A 22,838-nucleotide genomic window follows, 5' to 3' on the forward strand; every position below is an offset into this window, starting at 1 on the left:
AGGGATGACAGTTAGATTATCTATTGTTCGAGATGGTCATTGCCATGTACTTGTGTGGCATGAATGTTACTTGCCACTTGTCAGCCCAAGCCTAGATATTGTCCAGGTCTCGCTGTATTTGGACATGGATTGCTTCAGTATCTGAGGAGTCACAAGTGGTATTGAACATTGTACAATCATCAGCGAACATCCCCACTTCTGACCTTATGATGGAGGGAGGGTCATTGATGATGCAGCCAAAGATGGTTGGGCCTAGAACATTACCTGGAGGAACTCCTATAGCGATGTCCTGGAACTGAGATGATTGACCTCCAAAAACCACAACCATCTTCCTTTATGCTAGACATGACTCCAACCAACTCCAACTCATGGAGGTGTGATCAGTACTAGGTTGCTGGGACAATCCTATCTCCCTGCCCCACAGGAGCAATCCCTGTCCTATGCCGTGACCTGGACGGCATCCTCCTTGAATTGCGTGAGGGCTATTATGTCGGCTGTCCCTCCCCCAGTCTGGGATCTTTCCTGCCTGTTGTGGGCAAGCTTGCCCTGGATGAAGACAAAAGAAATGCATGTGATGAGAAGGGCTGGAGCAGAGATTGGGAAACATGCATGCCCCCTGTGGCTGGTGAGTCCTCCCCAGAAGGGGATGAGGATAGAGTGTGGGCAGCATGATAAATCAGATGGTGATGATGTGGAAGTTTCCGTGAGAAAATCAGTGGCAATATGTGTCCCCCATTAATGGTTGTGTAAGATCCCTAAGAGAGTAGCCCTTTGAGTAGATGATGCACTATGAGAATTTGATATTGGAGGGAGCTGAAGGATAACTTATCCAGACGGAGTGGATGAGATCATTCGTTCTCTTCCTACACTGGATAGCATTTTGGGCGTGGTGGCCAGCCAAGCCCTCTGGAGCTGCCCTGGGATAAAGCACATCCATACACTCACGCACTCCTCGTATCAATGCCTTGCGGGCATCAGGGCTGAAGCAGGATGCAGCCTTCTTTTTGTGGCTTGCTGCCTTCTTTCTGTGGTCACCAGACATCTCAACATGTCTCCTGAAAACAGGTGGGCTGGAGAGAGTGAGATGCATGTGTTCAGGTGGCATTTAAATATGGCACCTGGACCTTCGACCCCGTCAGGTAATGGTGGGGCAGATGAATCAGCTCCTGAGCCGCCAGGTGATTCGGAGAGATACTCGCCTGTGTATAATTAATGAGCTTTCAAGCGCAGAATTGGATGCGACTTCCTGCCATTCTGAGCAGCAGACAACACGCCATAGAACCCGCCCACCACTGTACTTAGTTTCAAAAATGGAAAATTCCGCCCACTTGTATTTTATGACATTCTCCCTTCTGAAGGTTTTCCTGTACTTGCTAGAGACTCTTTCCAGAATACTGAGGTCACAATATATTTTGCTGGTTATGCACCCCATAACTAGGTCCAGATAATTTTACTTGGCGAGCTGAGAGATCTTGGCTTTGTTTTCAAAATGTATCAACCTCTTTTTGATCCCATATTTTAGGTCTGTCTGCAATCTTTTATAATTTGAATCATAATCCATTCCTCCACAATTCTTTCAATCCGCCCAATCTGTTCTAAATGGGAAGAGGTTGGGCCACGTACAATCCATCCCATGTTTGAGAGACAGTATCTACCTTCTTTAACAAGAACAAACACGGACAGCAACTTTCTTGTTTTGACTCAGAGCTTATAACAAGTCAGGCATTTTTTGCAGCAAAGTGGTAAGTTCACAATACCAGACCCCATCAACACAACGTGCAACATGGTGAATGCTGCCTGAATTCAGAAGCCAGTTGGCAAAAAGCTGCATGGGCAGTCATTAGCCAAAGTTTGTGTGAATTGGCGGCACGCAAATGTATTGGCTGAGACTGCAAAACAGGGCAAGTAGTAATGGGGGCATACCTGGGAGCTGAGTGCACATGCTGAGTGTGAATTGTTGGAGTAACAATATCTAATAATATGGCCCAATTCTTGATGCAGAATGTTTTGATGTATTGAACATATTCTACATTTAAAATATTTTTGAAAGATTGTGCTGGAATTATTCAGATTTCTTTCATTTGAGAAAATGTGCAACATGTGATATCCTGCAGGGGTTTATGCAATGAACTCACATTCTTCCAGCTCCAGTTACCATGGGAATTTGTTCAATCGAAGTTGGCCTATGCAGTACGCAACTGATGCTAAAACTATCCTACTGTAAAATATCTGTCTCGTTTGGATTAGGAAATGTTGGCCTCTGAATTGTCACTGGGGCCTTGAAGGCATGGTCACTCTGGGACCGAATTGTTTAATTATAATTTCATTATCATTCATTCAGAGGAATACAAGAACAAATACACATGATTCAATCATCCTTATTGCCTAACTTTGCATTTCTGTTGACAACTGCTTCTAATATGATTTAGTAAGATATCCAGAATGTTTGGTTTCTACAAGCTGGGTAGCTACACTGTGGTCACTGGTCCTAGCAGGTAAGTAGATGGGCTATGAAAACAGTGCAGAGCCTTTGAAAATAAAAGCAAAGTAGTGTGGATGCTGGAAATCTGAAATGAAAATAGAAAGTGCTAGAAATGCTCAGCAAGTCTGGCAGCATGTGTGGAGTAAGAAATAGAGTTAAAATTTCACATCGAATGAATTCTTCTGAACTGAAGTTCTGAAGATGCTGCCAGACCTGCTGAGTATTTCCAGAACCTTTGAAAATACCTTTTTGATAAATCCTCCATCTAGGTTTGATCCTGCATATCATAAGGTATGTCTTCCTCACACCAGGTTCCTTTGAGTTAACACCCCATATCTCCACTCCCTTCACTAAATACACACACTACAATAGCATACAAAGGAGATCATAGGGTGTAGCGGGATCTACACATCCCAACATGCGTTGGAACTTGCCATATATAGAATATAAATGTATTTTTCAAGCTTTAACTTAAAATGCTAGCTGGTTACTGGTGTTTTAATGAACAGCCCTGAGATTTTGTTGGATAGCTAGATATCTTAGAAGAGTCAAACCACATTTAAAAGTGACCACCATTACCATCACAGTTTCACCTTGAGTTTTAAACCCTGCTGTGTTCACTACAACAGCATCTCATTAAACGATTTAGGCGGTACAAACTAAAGTGGCAAAATGGCAGAGCAACCAGTACCAGAAACATAGAGTCCTCACAAGAGAAGCAAATTAGAGACTTTGCCTCTAGTTTCCAGTTTCCGCCTTGGAGAAATGTCTTTCTTCTCCTGTGTTCCTAAGCTCCCTGCTCTTGGTGTCAAAACTTAATTTAGCAGCGCAGTTTATAAAACACAACTCTCAATAGAAAAGTGAATTTGAAATCATTTCTAAATCCTTTCATTATTTTCTATCATGTATTTTTGCGACAGTTTCATTTCTGGAAACCTGTACATGAAAAAAATACAAGTCAAAAAAAAAAAGCCAATATATTACAATTGCATTTTTTTGGTAAATTATCTGTGGCACTACCCACCATCAGGTGACAGATTTTTTTATACATGTACAAACAAGATGGTTACAGAGTTGGGAGAGAGAATTCATACGCTTGCTGCATGGAGCCACTGAGTGGTCAGAGGCGTTAATTATATCATGTCCATTGACATTAAGTAAGTGTTGACAGAAAAGCATGGCCAAAAATTGTGACAAGAAATTTGTGGACAGAAGTACAGACACCACACAATAATATTAGTATTAATTAATAATATGCAAACAGAGAATATGTCCAAACTGATTCTTCTTATTTTGAAGAATGGCTGATCTGTCTCTATTTCCTTCTTGATATTTCCCCATGCTGTGCTCCTTCTCCGAGCCAAGAGATTACTCTCAGGATTACTAATAACCCTGAAGGGCAGACTAGAGAATGGGCTCACGTGGAGCTGATCTCCAATCATTTCTCATAGCCTGAAGAGAAACAGTTGGTATCTCCTCAGTGTTTCTCCCCACCTGATAGTGCAATATTGTCAGTATACTGTGTGATCACAAGTGTGAACCTGCCAACTCTTCTTCACAGTACAGTTTGTTGATATGCAACACATTGTACCAACTGCCATCTAAAAAGCAATAAAGAACTTACATTTATGTAGCACCTTGTATGATTTCTTAAGCCCCAAACTCCAAAATTCATGGCAAATCATGGTCTCTCCAGTTAAGTAGCTTCATGTATTAAATACATTTTTTGGTGAAATGTGCTATGGTTAATCAGCAAAAAACTTGATTTAGTCTGAGAAGCTGGAAGCTGCATAAATTGCATAATATACAGCAAATTAACTGTAAATCTTATACTGCTATCACAAAACCTCAGAAATTTGATCACAAATTAAGTATTGCGCAGCATCAAGTGTCTACAAATTTCAGAAATGAATATTCCAAAGGACCTTCATCTGTTCTGTTTTGCAATCATTATTTCCATTGAGCTCTATGCTGCTCTTTGCATGTTTGTTGGAACAGCGATTATACTTGAATAGGCAAAATTATTGTTGGATAAATTGCTGCATTTGACACAGTGACCAGGTGTAGTGCAGGAAATTGTTTTCCTGCTGTCAGTTTTTCTAGTTCAAGTTACTCACAATCTGATTTGGAACTAGGTTTTGCCTTCTCATACACCATGCCAGTGTTAGGGAATTGTTGCATTTCCAAGGTCTTATGCCCATGAAGGATATGTTTTGAGATCATATAAAGGGATAGCCCAAGTTGATATTGCAATCATCACGACTAAAACACCGATTATATTAATACCCCCTCCAGCTTTTACCTGAGAAAGAAAACATAGGTTAGAAATGTACTTCCATTTTGAGTTTGATCATTCTCAGTAAATCTATTCTTCACATTCATCTTAGGAAGTCATAGAAAGCTTATGACACAGAAAGAGACACTTGTCCCCCTGTGTCTGTGCCATATTTTACTGAATCATTGTCTACCATGCAAATTCAAAGACATTTGATTTTGATACTGAATATCACTATATAGGGTAGTGCAGTTGATGTAGTCTATATGGATTTCAGCAAAGCCTTTGACAAGGTCCCACATGAGAAACTTATAAAGAAGGCAAATGCACATGGGTTACAAGGTAATTTGATAAGTTGGATTCAAAATTGGCTTAGTTGTAGGAGACGATGACAGAAGGATGATTTAGTGACTGGAAGCCAGTGTCCAACGGCGTACCACAGGGATCTGTGCTCGGTCCCCTATTATTTATCACTTATTTAAACAACGTAGATGACTATGTTAGGGGTAGGATTAGTAAGTTTGCGGATGACACAAAGATTGGCTGGGTGGTTAATAGTGAGGTTGAGTGTCTTGGGCTACAGGAAGTTATAGACGGGATGGTCAAATGGGCAGATAAGTGGCAGATGGAATTTAACCCTGAAAAGTGTGAGGTGATACACTTTGGGAGGAGTAATTTGACAAGGAAGTATTCAATGAATGGCATGGCATTAGGAAGTTCTGAGGAACAAAGGGCCCTTGGCCTGTGTGTCCATAGATCTCTGAAGATGGAGGGGCATGTTAGTGGGGTGGTGAAAAAGGCATATGGGACACTTGCCTTCATCAGTCGAGGCACAGATTACAAAAGTAGGGAGGTCATGTTGGAATTGTATAGAACCTTGGTGAGGCCACAGCTGGAGTACTCTGTGCAGTTCTGGTCACCACATTTTAGGTAGGATGTGATTGCACTGGAGGGAGTGCAGAGGAGATTCACCAGGATGTTGCCTGGGATGAAACATTTAAGTTATGAAGAGATGTTGGATAGACTTGGGTTGTTTTCGTTGGAGCAGAGAAGAATGAGGGGCGACCTGATCGAGGTGTACAAGATTATGAGGGGCATGGACAGTGTGGATAGGGAGCAGCTGTTCCCCTTAGTTGAAGGGTCAGTCACGAGGGTACATAAGCTCAAGGTGAGGAGCAGGAGGTTTAGGGGGGATGTGAGGAAAAACATTTTTACCCAGAGGGTGGTGATGGTCTGGAATGCACTGCCTGGGAGGGTGGTGGAGGCGGGTTGCCTCACATCCTTTAAAAAGTACCTGGATGAGCACTTGGCACATCATAACATTCAAGGCTATGGGTCAAGTACTGGTAAATGGGATTAGGTAGGTAGGTCAGGTGTCTCACATGTCGGTGCAGACTCGATGGGCCGAAGGGCCTCTTCTGCACTGTGAAATTCTGTGATTCTGTGAAATTAAGTGACTTTCCCAAATATTGACTGAAGTTAATAAGATTGCATGTACTGTCAGGATTTTAAAAAATTCATTCATGTGTTGTGGGCATTGCTGGCTAGACAAGCATTTAATCACCCATCCCTAATTGTCCTTGAGAAGGTGGTGGTGAGCTGCCTTCTTGAACCGCTGCAGTCCAAGTGGTGTAGGTACACCCACAGTGCTGTTAGGGAGGGAATTCCAGGATTTTGACCGAGTGACAGTGAAGAAACGGCGATATATTTCCAAGTCCACAGGTGGTGCTGTTCCCATGTGTCTGCTCTGCTGCCCTTGTCCTTCTAGATGGTGCTGGTCATGGATTTAGAAGGTGCTGTCTAAGGAGCCTTGGTGAGTTCCTGCAGTGCACCTTGTAGATGGTACACACTACTGCAACTGTGCATCAGTGACGGAGGGAGTGACTGTTTGTGGATGGGGTGCCCAACAAGTGGGCTGCATTGTCCTGGATGGTATCAAGCTTCTTGAGTGTTGTTGGAGCTGCACTCCTCCAGGCAATTATCCATGCAATTGGCTTATTTCTTCAACTTTTCCTCTCCTGAAGTTGTTGACTCCCTTGCTGTGGCAAAAATTCCTTAATGCTCTTTCACTTCTCTCCCTCTGCATCTTCCTCCCACACTATGGCTCAATGTCCTAACTTGCACCTCAGCCTCTGAATGTAGAGTACTGGCAGAATTGTCACCTGTTATGGCCTTCCAATTCAAAATTACTGACTGAAATTCATCTGCCTAGCTGCATATTTCTCTATTTTCCAATGGTCTGTTCAAGACCTACCTCTACAACATTGGTCACTCCCACTAAATACTCTGCAAATATCCCACATGGTGCCTGATTACACTGTTCTGCTTTGTAAAGCTTCATAGAATACATCATTGCTTTAAGGACACTCAGTAACTGTTGCTCCCATTACTAATCAAAATGATAACTTTAAAACAGGGAGTGTTTCATACACAGGCACGACATAAACCAATTATAAGATGTTATCATTATCATTTGCATTTAAGATGTATTGCTATTTGTGTATGTACATTTTGAAGATAAAAGCAAAAACTGAAATTGCTGATCATTACCAAAATCAGAATGATTTCCCTCCTGTGTGCCGCTGAAAAAAGTATTGAAACAATTGTGATAATTATGTAAAAATTGGGTTAATTGTATAAATGTCCTTTTTTAGCTCTATCATGTTAAAATAGTAGTGTTTACAATGTTCTGTATCAATAGACAATGAAATATATTGATCAACATTTGGCTGGCAGAACTCTAAATTCAAGTCTTTAACAACATTACTGGAAACCTTTATTTCAGGATGGTTGAGTAGGTAAGGACTTTGTATACCTGTCGAGCTAAATGCAGAATAGAAATAATTGTTCAACAATATTTCCCCTGCACCTTTAATCAGTTTCTTGTGACAAGGAAAAAAATTAAGTTTAGGCATCAGGTCCTTTGATCCTTCGTAATTTTGCTGTTTTCAATTTCCTGGAATGTTCCTCTTTTTCTGTCTTTAATTTTGAGGACTCTTAATGGTATTTATGGGATTACTGATGGTGCATTGTATGTTTTTGGCCTTTTGTTAATTATTTAACCTCTCTGGATTTCATTTCTTCAAATAATAAATTTATATTAATTTTCATGTTTGAATTAATCAAATGCAATTATGGGATCACAGCTGAATGAATAGGCCTGGGGCACATGTGATATTAGCCCAATGGGCCCCGAGGCCCAATGATCCACAAACACCTAATAGCTATCAGCGGGTGGCTAATCGGAGAAGCGGAACCAAAGATTGGGCCACTATGACTCCTGCAATGGCCATCAGGATTTTGTTTTCCAAAAATATATTTTATTTATTAAATTTGTAGAAGTACATAATATAATTCCAAATTTAAACTGTTGTGCAAAGTGCAATACAGCATATGAGGTGCCTTACAACACTTGATACTACATGTTATATTTACAATGTACTTGTAAATTTTGTCAAACATTCTCTGGTGCATACAGCCTGAGGGGTGTTACCCCTCATTATGTTATGGCGGGATGGCGTTAGATTGGTCTTTCCCCATTGAGCCTTTGCAACTCTGCCTCAAACTTTACTGTGTCCCTCAGCATGTAGTCCTGGGCCTTGGAATGGACCAGTCTCCAACACACGGTTGTAAATGGCTCTTTATACTTGAAGACCAGCAAGTTTCAGGCATACAAAAAAAGTAACCTTCACAGAGTTGATGATCCTTCAGCAAAAGCTGATGTTTACCTTGGTGTGCATCCCTGGGAACAGCCCGTAGAACAGAGTCCTGCATTACGGAGCTGCTTCGGATGAACCTCCACAAAAATCACTGTATGTCTTTCCAGACCTGCTTTATAAAGGCACACTCCAGAAAGAGGTGGGTGGCAGTCACCCCCCCACCACAGCCCCTGCAAGGGCAATGTACAGAGGTGGTGAAACTCAGGGCGTGCATGAAAGGTCTGACAGGGAGGACCCATTCCACCACCAACCTATCTATGTCTTGGTGATTATTCTGCCAAATGACTTTGACAGTCTACTCATGGAACCATCCGACAGGACGCAGCATCTGCTTTTCCCACAGAGCCTCGAGGACGTTACATGCAGATCACTCCCAAAGCCTGATGGACTTGAAGTCAAAGGAGTTCTTCTGCACAAACTTTTCATGAGGGACAGGTAGTATGGCTTGGTCTGACTGAATGGACCATTCTGCAGCAGCATGGTTAGAACCATCCTTTGCAACATTGGGGCGGGTAGAATCTCAGCAAGTAGTGACACTTGGTGTTGGCATGCCGAGGGTCCACACACAGCTTGATGCAGCCACACACAAAGATGGCCATCAGGATGAGGGTGATGTTGGGTATGCTTTTTCCACCTTTGTCTAGAGATATGTACATCATGTCCCTGTGGACACAGTCCATTTTTGATCTCCAGATAAAGTGGAGGATGGCTCAGGTGATCAGAATGAAGCAGGAAGGGGTTATGGGTGAGGGCTGCAGCACCGAGAGCACCTCACACCACGTGACCAGGTTCTCACCCGCAATGGAGAGGAGGCATCACTCCCACATGCCCAGCTTCTGTTTCACCACGACTATACACTCATTTCAGTTTTTGGCAGATGCCCTGGGCCCCTCCAAATATCCCCAGCACCTTCAGGTAGTCTGATCTGACTGTAATATGGACAAAGGATCAGTTGACCCATTTGCCAAAAAAAATGGCCTTGTTCTTGCTGCAATTTGCTTTGGCTCCCAATGTCAGTTTGAACTGGTCACTGATGCTGATCAGCCTGCGAACGGACAGCGGATCCAATCAGAAGATGGCAACATTATCCATGTACAGGTCAAAGCCTCCCTGAGTGCCTTCATTGCCTGGGATTGTCAATCCTCTTAAGCCTGAATCCTTTCTGAAGAAATTAATTCATGAAAGGTTTGATACAACACATGAACATGGCAGGAAAGAGAGGTCAACCCTGCCTGACTGCAGATTTGATCGGAAAGCTTTCCGATTCCCATGCCCACTGATTGAAACTGTGCTGATGTTTGCGTAGACCAATTGGAACCACTTGCTGATTCCCTCCCCAAACTCCATTTTGGACAGCGCATTATCATGAAAGTGAAAGATTTTCTGCCAAAGGCTTTCTCCTGGTCCAAGGTGATGAGGTAGGCATCCACACCACCTGTCCCGCGTATAGGCAATCATACCCCTGGGTAGCACAAGGCTCTCAGAGATCTTCCTGCTGGATACAGTGCACATCTGATCAGGGCGGATCACCAACTTCAGAGCAGACTTCACTCAATTGGGGATGACATTGGACAGAGTTTTGTATGTCACATTAAGCAGTGAAATGGGTCGCCAGTTTCTGATTTCCTCCCTCTCCCCCTTCTACTTGTAGATGAGGGTGATGATGCCTTTTCTCGTGGATTCTGACATGTTGCTGGCCAGAAGCATACTCTCGTATATTTCCAGCAGGACTGGGCTGATCCAGTCCCACAGATTCAAATACAACTCATCCAGTAAAGCTCCGCTCCTAGGAGTTTTACTCGTCTCAAAGGACCCGACAGCATTTGTCAGCTCGTCAGAGTGAGTGAGGACTGGGAGGCCATGCTGTCTGTGAGCTCGCGTCATACAGTCCAGCATTAAATATTTGCTGGTCAGGCTGTGTGGATGTTACTGAGCCGACCTCTTCATTCAGGCTGTTGATCACAGATCTCTCTCTGTGTACTTTTTTAAAGAAGAAACATGAGCGCTTCTCATCCTGCTCCATGGAATGGAGTCTGGACCAGAAGATGATCTTGGAGACTTCCAAGGAAAACATTGAGGCCTGCTGATTCTTCAACTCTTGGATGTCCTCCCCAATGCTAACCCCCGTCAACTTCAGCAGGGACAATTTCTGCTTTTCTGGAGCCAGGACATTTCCCTCTGTTCTTCTCTTGCCTTCTGAAATACCTTTGAGGATGAAGAACCTCTTAATGGTCACCTTGATTAGGAAGGAGAGCACCAGGCAGCAGTGGCTTAACATGATATGAATGTGGGATCCTCCCAAATCCACGTTCAGGGAAGTATGTTTTAAACGCTAACTTGTTGATTACAACCTGCAGTCGTCCTTTTGAGGATCATCTGTTAAATCACATATGGCCTGGTGTCAGCTGTACTATAAGGACAGCCCAATATTACAAAAAGGAAGGTGTCAGCATTCATTGCCTATTCAAATAAGCCTGTTACAGGTGCAGGGCCTTGGAAGCCAATTTTTATGCCTATTCCAATATGGTGGGCAATGTACTTCTGACACACATGCTTTCTTTTTGCGCTTCTGTAATTTGCATTTTAGCACTTTACCCGAGAGCGGAAAGCACATTGTTGTGTAGATAATGTGTTTGGCAATCCAACTAAAGTGGAGATGAGCATTCCTTGCTACTTCATTCACACCAACATTTCTTAACACTTTATTCCTTGAGGATATTATACCCTGCAATGAAGGCACTTTAAACATACTAAAAGAAATTATGTAGAGTATGACATAAATTACTTTGCAAAAGTAGGTACTTTTGTATACTTTGCTAGGCTACAGCCTACAATTATCTCTTCATTATCTAAATGATGCACTATCATTTGTGCTGAGCCAGATAATTTGTATCATTCAAGAAAATGCTGACACCAACATCACAGTCTTACCATATTCATGACAGTGAGATGGCCATATCTATATACAGTAGCATTCGGAGGATTGGACACTGGTAGCAGGAATGCAAATGAAGTGCAAAGGGTTGAAGGAATCAATAAATAAAGTGGGTTTATATGAATGGCCTCAGCCTGCAAAAGAGAAAAGAGAGGTATGGAGTATTTGGTGATAACTAAAAAGTAATGGAATCAACAGCAAAGTAAACAGCTTTAATAGCGTTTTGTGATTAAGTTAGTATAGTTCATGACCCCTCAGCTTTAAGAGATAGTACCCATGAAACTCAGCTCCTTAGTGCCCAGGTTTTTGGTCCTGCGAGTGCAGCTTTGCTTCCAAAATGGTTTCAGATGCAAGTTGCACCCAAGGCCATTTTGGTGATGGTATTAACATGTGCGTAGGGTGGACCTGCCGAGAGTATGGAGGGTAGGCAGATAGTGACCTCAATTATCATGTAACACTGATTTGATGCCAGTGTTGCCCTTTTCCAGTTAACACCCTCTTTTAACTTTGCATGATAACATGCATTCAGCAGCAGAATGGGCCCCCTATTAGCACTATTTAAAGGGATCATCAACTACTTTCAGTTTTGCTGGGATTTATTTTTGCTGCCAGCTGCTGCGAGAAGTGTTTGGAGGTTTCTAGAGTTGCTTCAAGTTGTTGAAGTTTACAGAGACTGGTGTAACATGTGCTGAAGGACTTTTCCTGACTTCAACAATTCTGGACAAACCACTTGCTCCAAGACTTGGGTGCTGTAAAAGGCACTTCCCTTGAACTACAACATGACAAGGGGAATGAGCAGAGGTGTCATGAGCAGGACTGGCTGGTGGAAGAGGGATGAGGTGAGCGGGGAAGGAGGGTTCTCAGCAGAAGGCTACCAGGGTTCTCAGGGAGCAATTCTCCTGCCTGAACATTACTAAGGAACAGTATATATCAGGTGTTTTCCACTTCACTAAGGGCATCCTCACTCAAACCTACCACTTGCCACAGCCACAACTACAATCTCACAGCAAGGCGAGGACAACATTGCCAATGGGTGTGAAGTTGACATGACCATGGATGTTTATGCATTTTGGAGTCTCCTCTCTGCCATGCTAACATTGAGTGTTCCAATTGTCAAAATCAGTAGTAGACCAATTGCTAGCAACTGATCCAGATGGAATGTACCTCCCTTTTAAGAGGCGCAAGCTGGCTTTAAATAGTCTAGGCTAGCTTTCACTTGTGCTTGCCTCTCACCGTTTTGCATCTTCTGCTCAGGTGTGCTACCACTCAACAGCATGTTTAACAATAGCAGCACAAAGTTCGCTTCAGAAGCAAGGAGTGTGGGGTAATCCCACACTGAGATTCACATGCCCGTTTTAGTCCAATTTCACTGCCCGCAGCTGTAAATAAGATTTTCTGTGAAGCCTATTGATCAAAAGCACATTTTTATTAATTACATTATTTCAAGGGCTTATAAAACAAGAACTTGGGGCAACACATTATCCAGAAACTTCCGCTGCACTCCACTGGAGCAGTGAATTTAACTGGCTGTCCAGTCATTGAAAATAATTGGACTGTTTAGGTTTATTTATAATATTTGAACTTAAATTTGACAATTTCATGATGAGCATCTCATTATAATACTATATATGTCCAAATTCTGGAGTAACTATTCTACCCAGCTGTTTCTGACAATATATTATACACTGACCACAGCTAGAAATAGGATGTGTAAAGTGCAGCTATAATACTCACCAAGGGAGCTAGAATTGGAAGGAAGATGGTGATAGTCACCGGGTTGCTGGCAACTTCTGTGACACTGGTAACGATTAAGCCAAGCGGCACCAGTTTGCTTCCCATCCATAAAGAAAGTCCAGATACCTAGAAGGGGGAAGAAAATAAGTGCATTTTACTTGCTACTTGTCAGCCCAAGCCTGAATATTGTCCAGGTCTTGCTACATTTGGACATGGACTGCTTCAGTATCTGAGGAGTCTCAAATGGTGCTGAACATTGTGCAATCATCAGCGAACCTCCCATTTCTGACGTTATGATGGAAGGAAGGTCATTGATGAAGCCGATGAAGATGTTTGGGCTGAGGACATTACGCTGAGGAACTCCTGCCGTGATGTCCTGGAACTGAGATGATTGACCTCCAACAACCACAACTACCTTCCTTTGTGCTAGGTATGACTCTAACCAATGGAGAGCTTGCCCCCTGACTCCCATTGACTCCAGTTTTTCTAGGGCTCCTTGATGCCATACTCAGTCAAATGCTGCCTTGATGCCAAGGGCAGTCACTCTCACCTCACCTTGGGAGTTCAGCTCTTTTGTCCATGTTTGAACCAAGGCTGCAATCAGGTCAGGAGCTGAGTGGCCCTGGTGGAACCTAAACTAAGCGTTAGTGAGCAGGTTAATGCTAAGCAAGTGCCACTCAATAGCATTGTTGATGACCCCTTCCATCATTTTACTGATGATCGAAAGTAGACTGATGGGGTGGTAATTGGCCGGGTTGGGTTTGTCCTGCTTTGTGTACAGGACATACCTGGGAAATTTTCCACATTGCCGTGTGATTGCCAGTATTGTAGCTTTACTGGAACAGCTTGGCTAGGGGCGCGGCAAGTTCTGGAGCACAAGTCTTCAGTATTATTGCCGAATATTGTCAGGTCACATAGCCTTTGCAATATCCAGTGCCTTCAGCCATTTCTTGATATCACGTGGAGTGAATCAAATTGGCTGAAGACTGGCATCTTTGATGCTGCGGTCCTCTGGTGGTGGTTGAGACGGATCACCCACGTGGCACTTCTGGCTGAAGATTGTTGCGAATGCTTCAGCCTTATCTTTTGAACTGATGTGATGGGCTCTCCCATCATTGAGGATGGGGATATTTGTGGAGCTTCCTCCTCTAGTGAGTTGTTTAATTGTCCACCACCATTCACGACTGGATGTGGCAAGACTGCAGTGTTTAGATCTGATCCGTTGGTTGTGGGATCGCTTAGCTCTGTCTATCACTTGTTGCTTATGCTGTTTGGCATGCAAGTAGTCCTGTGCTGTAGCTTCACCAGGTTGACACCTAATTTTTAGGTATGCCTGGTGCTGCTCCTGGCATGCTCTCCCGCACTCTTCATTGAACCAGGGATGATCCCCTGGCTTGATGGTAATGGTAGAGTGGGGGATATGCTGGGCCATGAGTTTACAGATTGTGGTTGAGTACAATTCTGCTGCTGCTGATGGCCCACAGCACCTCATGGTTGCCCAGTCTTGAGTTGCTAGATCTGTTTGAATTGATCCCATTTAGCACAGTGGTAGTGCCACACAACACGATGGAGGGTATCCTCAACGTGAAGACATGGAGAGATAAACATAGGTAACATTTCTGGTCGATCATCTTTCATCAAAACCTGAAAAAGTTAAAGATGTAACAGATCATAAGTGATCTCCTGCAGGAGGAGAGGAAAGAACAAAAAGGAAGACTTGTAATGGGGTGGAAGGCAAGTGATTAAATTACAAGAAATATTGTAGTGCAATACAAAAGGGGATGGCACTAATGACATAGAGAGTGCAGGTACTGAGGTCCTACTGTCATATTTTCTGGAATTAGGGAGAAATTTTTAAAAGTCAGGCCTCCAAGGTCGTAATCTCTGGATTACTCCCAGTGCCACGTACTAGCCCAAGTAGAATGAGGTCTTCAAGTTCTTGGAACATTGGAAATAATTCAGGGACAGAAGGCACCTGTTCAAAAGGGCACAGCTTGTACCTCAATAGGTCTGGAACCCATGTCCAAACGGTGACATTCACTAGCATGGTAGGAAAGGGCTTTAACTAAATTGGCAGGGGTAAAGGCACCTGCACCAGCACCAGAAGTAGAAAAGAGGCTTGCATAAAGTGAGTGCTAGGCAGTAGTAGAGAAGGGAGTAGTTCCATATTAGATAGGAGTGGACTAAAAAGGACTATGAGGAATGCAAAGACAGGATTACAATGCATGCAGTGTGTGTGGTGAACAAGTTTGGTGAGCTGCAATCACAAATAGCAGTATGTGAATATGATGCAGTGGCAGTAATGGAAACATGGCTTAAAAACGGTGAGGATGGCGCGTTTGAAAAACCTCGAGGGACAAGGATAGAATTCATTTGGTTAAAGTTGAGAAGCAAAAATGGTATGATCATTCTACTCGGGATATTCTATTGGCCTCCAAATAAATCGTTAGTTAGTGAGAGTAGGGAAATCACGAGATGTGTAAGAACTATAGAGTGATGATATTGGGGGACTTTAGTTACCCAAATATTGATTGGGATAATGTTAGAGTGAAGGGTAAGGAAGGGGAGGAATTTCTGAACTGTGTTCAGGAGAACTTCCTTGATCAGCAGCACAGCTAGGAATGAGGCATTGCTGTATCTGCTGCTGAGAAATGAGATGGGCCAGGGGTAACACTCGGCTAGGAATGACCATGCATCATAAGGTTTAGACTAATAATCCAGAAGAGCAAGGAACAATCTAAAGTAGAATATCTAAACTAGAAAAGGGCTAATTTTAATGTGATGAGGGGGGATCTGGCTTGCGTAAACTGGAACCAAAGATTGACAAGAAAAACTGTAACAGAACAATGGATGATCTTTAGGGAAGTGATGCTTCAGCTACAGGCTTGGTGCATTCCAACAAGGGCAAATGGTAGGGAACCAAAAACAGGGATCTTTGGATGCTGCGGGAGATAGAGATTATGATGAAACAAAAAGAGAGGGTGTTTGATGCATCTCAGGTAAATTCTTCAGTGAAGAACCAGGTTCAATACAATAGCTTGAGAGGGGAGATGAAGTGGAAAATAAGACTGGCAAAAAGATAGTATGAGAATAGAATGGCAGTCAACATAAAAGAGCACCTAAAAATCTTCTACCAGCATGTAAATAGTAAGTGAGTAGTAAGAGGTGGGGTGGGTCCCACTTGGGGCAAAGACAGTGATATATGCTTAGAAGTATAGGGTAAGGCTAGGATACTTATTGAATTCTTTGTAATGGTGTTTACTAAAGAAGGGGAACCTGACAAAATATCAGTAGAAATGGAGATGGCAGAGGCAATGGAGAGGGAGGCGGCACTGGAAAAACTGGCTATGCTTAGAATAGATAAGTCACTTTGTTCAGATGTCTTGCATTGCAGGTTGCTAAGGGCAGTGGGACTTTAGATACTGGAAGGGCTTGCCTTAAACTTCCAATCTCCCCTAGATATGGGGGAGATGCTATAGGGTTGGAGAATGGCAAATGTGCTGTGCTTATTCAAGAAAAGGTGTAAAGGACAGTTCTAGCAACTACAGACCAGTCAGTTTAACATCAGTAGTGGGTTAGGTTTTATAAACAATAATCAGGGAAAAATATTAACAGCCATTTGGAGAGGTTGGAGTTAAGTTATAAGCATGGATTTGTAAAAGGTAGGTCATGTTTGACCAATTTATTTAACTTTTTTTGTTAAGTAACAGAGAATGTTGATGAAGGGAATGTGGTGGATGTTGTCTATATGGATTGGAAGAAAACATTTGACAAGGTACTTCATAGTTGGCAGGTTCACAAAATTAAGGCTCATGAAATAGGAGAGTCAACGGCTAATTGGATTAAAAAAATGATAGGAAGCAGTGCGTCATGGTGGATGGCTGTTTTTTGGACAGAAGGGATGGCAGAAAGATATGTTTCCAAAGAGTCAAAGCTCAGACTGCTGCTGTTTTTGCAAAATATAAGTGACTTGGATCTTGGAATAAAGAGTAAAATTTTAAGATTTGCTGATAATACAAAACTTGGAGGGGTAGCAAAATGTCTGAAACAGGGCATTGATAGGCCAGCAGAATAAGCAGAAAAGTGGCAGATGGAAGTTAATGCAAGAAGTTTGAAGTGTTGCATTTTGGTGGAAGGGATAGGGAAAGGCAATACAGAATTAATGGTGCAATTCTAAAGAGTGTGCAGGAACAGAGGGACCTAGGGGTGCAAGTGCATTGATCTTTGAAAGTGTCAGGACATATTGAGAGAGTGGTTAACAAAGCATAAATAGGGCATTGACTACAAAAGCAGGGAAGTTATGCTGAACCTGCATAAAGTTCTGGTGAGGCCCCAACTAGAGTATTGCGTCCAATTCTGGTCACCACACCTTAGGAAGGAAGTGAGGGTCCTTGAGGGTGCAGAGGAGATTTACCAGAATGAATCCAGGGATGACGTATTTTAGTTACAAGGTTAGATTGGAAAACCTAGGGCTGTTCTTTTTGAATCAAAGGAGATTGGGGTGAGATTTGATAGAGATGTACAAGATTATAACAGGTTGAGATAATATGGACAAGGAAAAACTGGTCCCATTAGCTGATGGTGCAAGGACTAGGCGACACAGATTTAAGGTCTTGGGCAGGAGATGAAGGGGAATATAAGGAAGATTTTTTTAACACAGTGAGTGGACCAAGATCGCACTTCCCATGAGAGTGGTGGAAGCAGAAACAATCAATGATATCAAAAGGAAAATCAATGGGCACTTGAAGGAAATAAACTTGCAGAGTTATGCGGAATGGGGTGAGTGGGATTTACTGGATAGCTGTGCAAAGAACTGGCATAGATTTGATGGGCTGAATGGCCTCCTTCTGTGCCATAAATGACTCTATGGTAATGGGACAAATAAAGAAACAAAAGATGGACCCAGAGGACATATAAATGGCAATAAAAGAACCATTGCCAACAGCTACTGTCTGAAACAGTGTGAGCAGTTGTTGCACTCTGAAGTTGTTGAATTCATTGTAGTGTTTGGAAGATCTGATGAGGGGTCACCAGCCTGAAATGTTATCTGCGTCTCTCCCTCCATAGATACTGTCTGATCTGCTGAGTATTTCCAGGATTTTCTGTTTTTATTTTGGGTTTCCAGCATCTACAATATTTTGTTTTTGTATAAGGAAATGGCATCTCATTAAGGTCTAATTATCTTTGTACTCCATGTATTTAATCCCCTCCAATCTCCTTTAAGTGGTATTGGGTGTACTAAACATTGACGCAGTCACATATTCAACAATGATCTACTACATTCTTGTTCAACAGTAGAGTACTGTAAGAGCGCAATACCTTTAAATTGCTCAACATATATACTGGGCAAATTATGTTAGTACAAATGTGCCTGCTGTGGTTTGGGCAGTATTTATAGCTCTATCACAATATTAGCATTTATTTGACTGTTTAAATATTACTCGTGGTTCATGGCCTCATCTTGTCCAGCCTTTAACATTCTATCAACCATCTACTGTTCTCTAGTTACAGTATATATAGTTGTCAGTTGACACAGAAAGAATTTATGTGCTGCCTTTTACATCCTCAAGATGTTGCAGACAATGAATTCTTTTAGCAGTATAGTGACTACTGTTATGCAAGCAAATACAGCAGGCAATTTGATCACAGCACAGTCACATGAACAAGAATGAGATAAATCACTTGTTAATTTGTTTTGATGATGTTGGCTAAGGGATAAATGTTGGCCAGGACATTGAAAGAACTCCACCGCTCTTCTTGGATTAATGTCATAGGACTTTTTACATCTGCCTAATTTGGAAAATGGGGCCTTTGTTCAGGGTGACCAACTCTCAGGGAATAAATTAAGGGACACTTTTGCATGGGAGCGGGGAAGAATGAGCCTGAGAGAGCGGAGGGGGTTCATGGGGAACCAAGCCTGTGAGAGTGGGCCACCAGGAGAAGTACTTGAGAGCTGGGATGGTGTTGGGGGATGGGGGGAAGACCTGTATTATAATGGGTTAATAGTTATGGTAAAGAGTTAGTGATGTGTACCATGATGTAACAGTGACATCAGCCGTCATGTGCTGAGACTCTGTAGAGCAGATGGAATAGCCTGCGTGCAAGAGAGGTCTGACCTAGGCACATCTAAGTTACCCAAGATAAGATAGGACTAACACAGAAATCAAGACCCTCAGCCACGCACATCAATTCTGATTCTGCCTGCTTTCAATCTGCCCCTCCAGTCACCGACAGGATATTTCCGAATTCAAAAACTCAAACCACATACATACCAAGCCCGAATCATGTGCAGAATCAAAGTCTCTGGCAAAAGAAGAAATCTGGGGCAAAATGCATTCCAGGGAGGCCTGACCCAGGATGCAGGACGAAAGGCCAAATTATGGGACCGTCCGAGAAAATCCAAGACAGTTGGTCACCCTGTCTTTGTTTAACATTTCATCCAGAATATGGCATCTCCATCAGTACTGCACTGAAGTGTCAGTCAAGTCCTTGTATGGAACTTAAAACTGTAACCTTTTGACTCTCTGAGGGTAGAGTGCTACCACTGAGCCAAGTTGGAATGATAATGCAATATGCAAGCAAGGACCCTATGGGTTGGTGCTTTTGTTAGGCAGATAGTATGATAATTCATTTATAATATACGCTGAAAGGTACATTTTCACTGTTAGCACATAAATTTATGCATGATAGCAGTTAATTATTTGCTCATCTTGCAGAAATGGCATTAGAAACCCTGTTTAAAACCCAGACATTATAATAGCGCTATGTCAATAGCTGTGCAACAGCACAAATGGACAACAGCAAAATTTTCAAATAAAGGTAAAATATCTCTTGGAAAATATCAGGAAGTCACAGAAAATGATTTCAGGGCTAACATCTGTTCAAGGGCTTCAGATAAAGTTCATTAGAGCTCTCATTCTTTAACAGAACAAAGATGTGGTACAAAATGTATTACCTCGGAACCTTTTGCCAGGGCAAAACCGCCACCAACAAGTAATGATATTTCCCAAGGCATGCACGACTGGAACTCTTTCCAAGTAATAAGTGTAGTGTACCCCTTCGCTTCTGTAAGAGGATCAAAGGCAGGTAGGAAAAGCCATGGGAAAACCTTGTATCCTGACTAATACATGTATCTGTGACAATAGTCTGGTTTAAAATCCATTGTTATAGATACACAAGATAAATTGAAATTCCAAACTATCTTTTCTAAAAAGCAGGGTTTTTTTCTTCTATTTTGTACAAGTACTGCAACCCTCACCCACCTTGTCCCTTTCCCAACTGCTTGATGTTCATATGCAACAAATCTCAGTAGATTTCCATCACCTGTCTCAGTAACCCTCAAAGAAAATGGATTTTGATTTTGACCAGGCCACACCAGAAAATTGCACATAACTTGTGTATAAAGTCAACAGTTCCTTCTTCTGGTTTAACAGTGTTCTTTGAGGCTCTCACGCTCATTCTGGGAAAGCAAGACATAAATTGTATAAGAAAAAAGTTGAAAGAATACGTTGACACAGAAACAAAGACTATTGGCATAGCATGTTGCAACATGCTAGTTCAAAAAGTATTCAATATGAGCTACACCCATGGGAGGTGCTGAGAGAAAGCGAAGTGCTCACCACTTTGTGTGGGAGGGGAGTAGATGGATAAAGTCAGTATTATGCACTTCTCCTACCTTTCTAGTATCATACCCAGTGCACCCATTGCACTGGAGTTGTAACAAGTCATATGCCTCACTCGTGTATTCGTAAAACACCCTCAGAACCATTTTGAAAAAGCAAGGACCTCCAACATAAACGAACAGACATTCAAATGAGCATAGAATTCATGAATAAATTCATCAATAAAATATTTACTAAGGAATAAAAAGACCCATTGTAAATTTCATAATTCAAATGCACAACCTTTGTGGATGAAAGGAATATGAAGGAAGTTATTAAAAAAGGGCACCCTGCCTCAGCTCATGAGGTTTTCAATTTTAATTCACCAATATTACTGTGTGGTTCTGAATTCCATTAAGATGCAAATAGCATCTCCCTTTCTCTACATTGCCTCCCCCAACAATGTTTAGGGTATTCCGACTGTTGGCATTGGCGAATCATAAGGAACTGTTGTATTCAACATTTTAAAAAGAAATTAAGTATGCTTTTTGGGGTTTCAAAATGCCTTCTCTCTAATGTTAAGATCACAATTGGTAATGATAACAATTGATTATGTCATTAGATAGCAGTCTATTTTAAAGTGTCACAGTTCATACAATCATAGAATCTTACTGCACAGAAGGAGGCCATTTGGCCTATTTTGTCTGTGCCAGCTCTTTGAAAGAGCGATCTTATTAGTTCCACTCTCCTGCTGTGCCCTGTAGATCTTTCCTTTTGGAAAGTTACCTTTGTATCTCCTTCCACCATCCTTTCAGGCAGTGCACACCAGATTATAACAACTCGCTATATAAAAGAATTTCTCCTTATCTCACTGCAGTTCTTTTGTCAATTATCTTAATTTGAGTCCTCTAGTTCTTGACCCAGTGGAAACAATTTCTCCCTTTGTACGTTATCAAACCTGTAATAATTTTGAATACCTCAAACAAATCTCCCCTTAACATTCCCTGCTATAAAGGAGAATAATCTCAGCTTCTTTCATCTTTCCAGATAGCCAACGTCCCTGGTCTGGGTTTTACTGGTCCTCTGAGGATTGGCTGAGAGGCAGGGAGCATTTAAAAAGGGGAGGGAAGGCAGGGGGTGATGTGCACATCATTCTTCTTGCCGCTATTCCATCTTGCCCAGCTGGCAAAGTGGCAGACAGCCTTCCTGCTCAGAGGCCAACTGACCCACTCAAGCGGCCAATTAAGGGGCTCTTCCCACCACCACTAGCATTTTACCAGTGGCAGGGGCCCTCCACCAGGAGGAGGATGGGAGAGGGTGGGGTGGGGGGGGGTCGGTGGCGGGGTGGGGGGAGGGTACTATCCAGTGAACCTTGGCAGCTTCTCAGCAGGCAGTACCAGGAATGGTTACTGCTCTGGGTCTCCCTGAGTCTGTGGAACTGCTGATCCTCTGATTGGCTAGCAGCTCTTGGGGGCAGGCAGCTGTCCTTAATAGGGTCAGCTGGGCTGACAAGATGAAGCCCTGGGTGCCGCAAACTCCCCACCCCTCATGTTCAGGCCTGCTGCAATGACTAAATCCGGCCTCCCCTGTTAACTGAGGTGCTCCTATTGATAAACACTGCACAGGTAGCTGTTTTACTTTTGATCCTACAAGATTCAACTACAGCATTTCTAGTTTAGTGACCCATGTTGAATCCACAGTGACCAAGGATGCAACTTCCAGAGTAAGATCTTATAGGGGCTTTGCGAGGTTTATGGCATTGCCAAGATCAGCACTACCCCCTACCACCCAGAGGGTAATGGAGCATGTGAATAATTCAACCGTAGTCTGCATGACTGATTATACACCTTGCCTCCCGAGAGTAAACAAAAGTGGCCTGAGGGCCTTCCAGAGCTGGTCTATGTTTATAATAGTACCCCACCTTCCTCCACGGATTACTCTCCACACTCTCTCTGCTTTGGAAGAGACCCAGTCTTTCTTGAGGAACATCTCCTTGGGCTCACCATATATTCAGACAGAGATGGCCAAATTGATGAGTGGATAGCTGAGCATCACTCAAGGCTAAACTGGACGTTTGAGATGGCATCCAAGA

General features: G+C 42.6%; 1 protein-coding gene across 1 annotated transcript in view; it reads right to left on the bottom strand.

Moving 5' to 3' along the window:
• Positions 1–22,838, bottom strand: part of slc13a1 (solute carrier family 13 member 1) — a 94,666-nt gene that overhangs the window by 2,454 nt on the left and 69,374 nt on the right. Inside the window, 4 exon segments of the mRNA XM_078567538.1 lie at positions 4,678–4,784; positions 11,408–11,545; positions 13,146–13,271; positions 20,101–20,210. Of these exon segments, the coding sequence (XP_078423664.1) occupies positions 4,678–4,784; positions 11,408–11,545; positions 13,146–13,271; positions 20,101–20,210 (481 nt within the window).

This window comes from Cetorhinus maximus, chromosome 22 (genome assembly GCF_964194155.1).
Source record: "Cetorhinus maximus chromosome 22, sCetMax3.hap1.1, whole genome shotgun sequence".
Taxonomy (NCBI): Eukaryota; Metazoa; Chordata; class Chondrichthyes; order Lamniformes; family Cetorhinidae; genus Cetorhinus; species Cetorhinus maximus.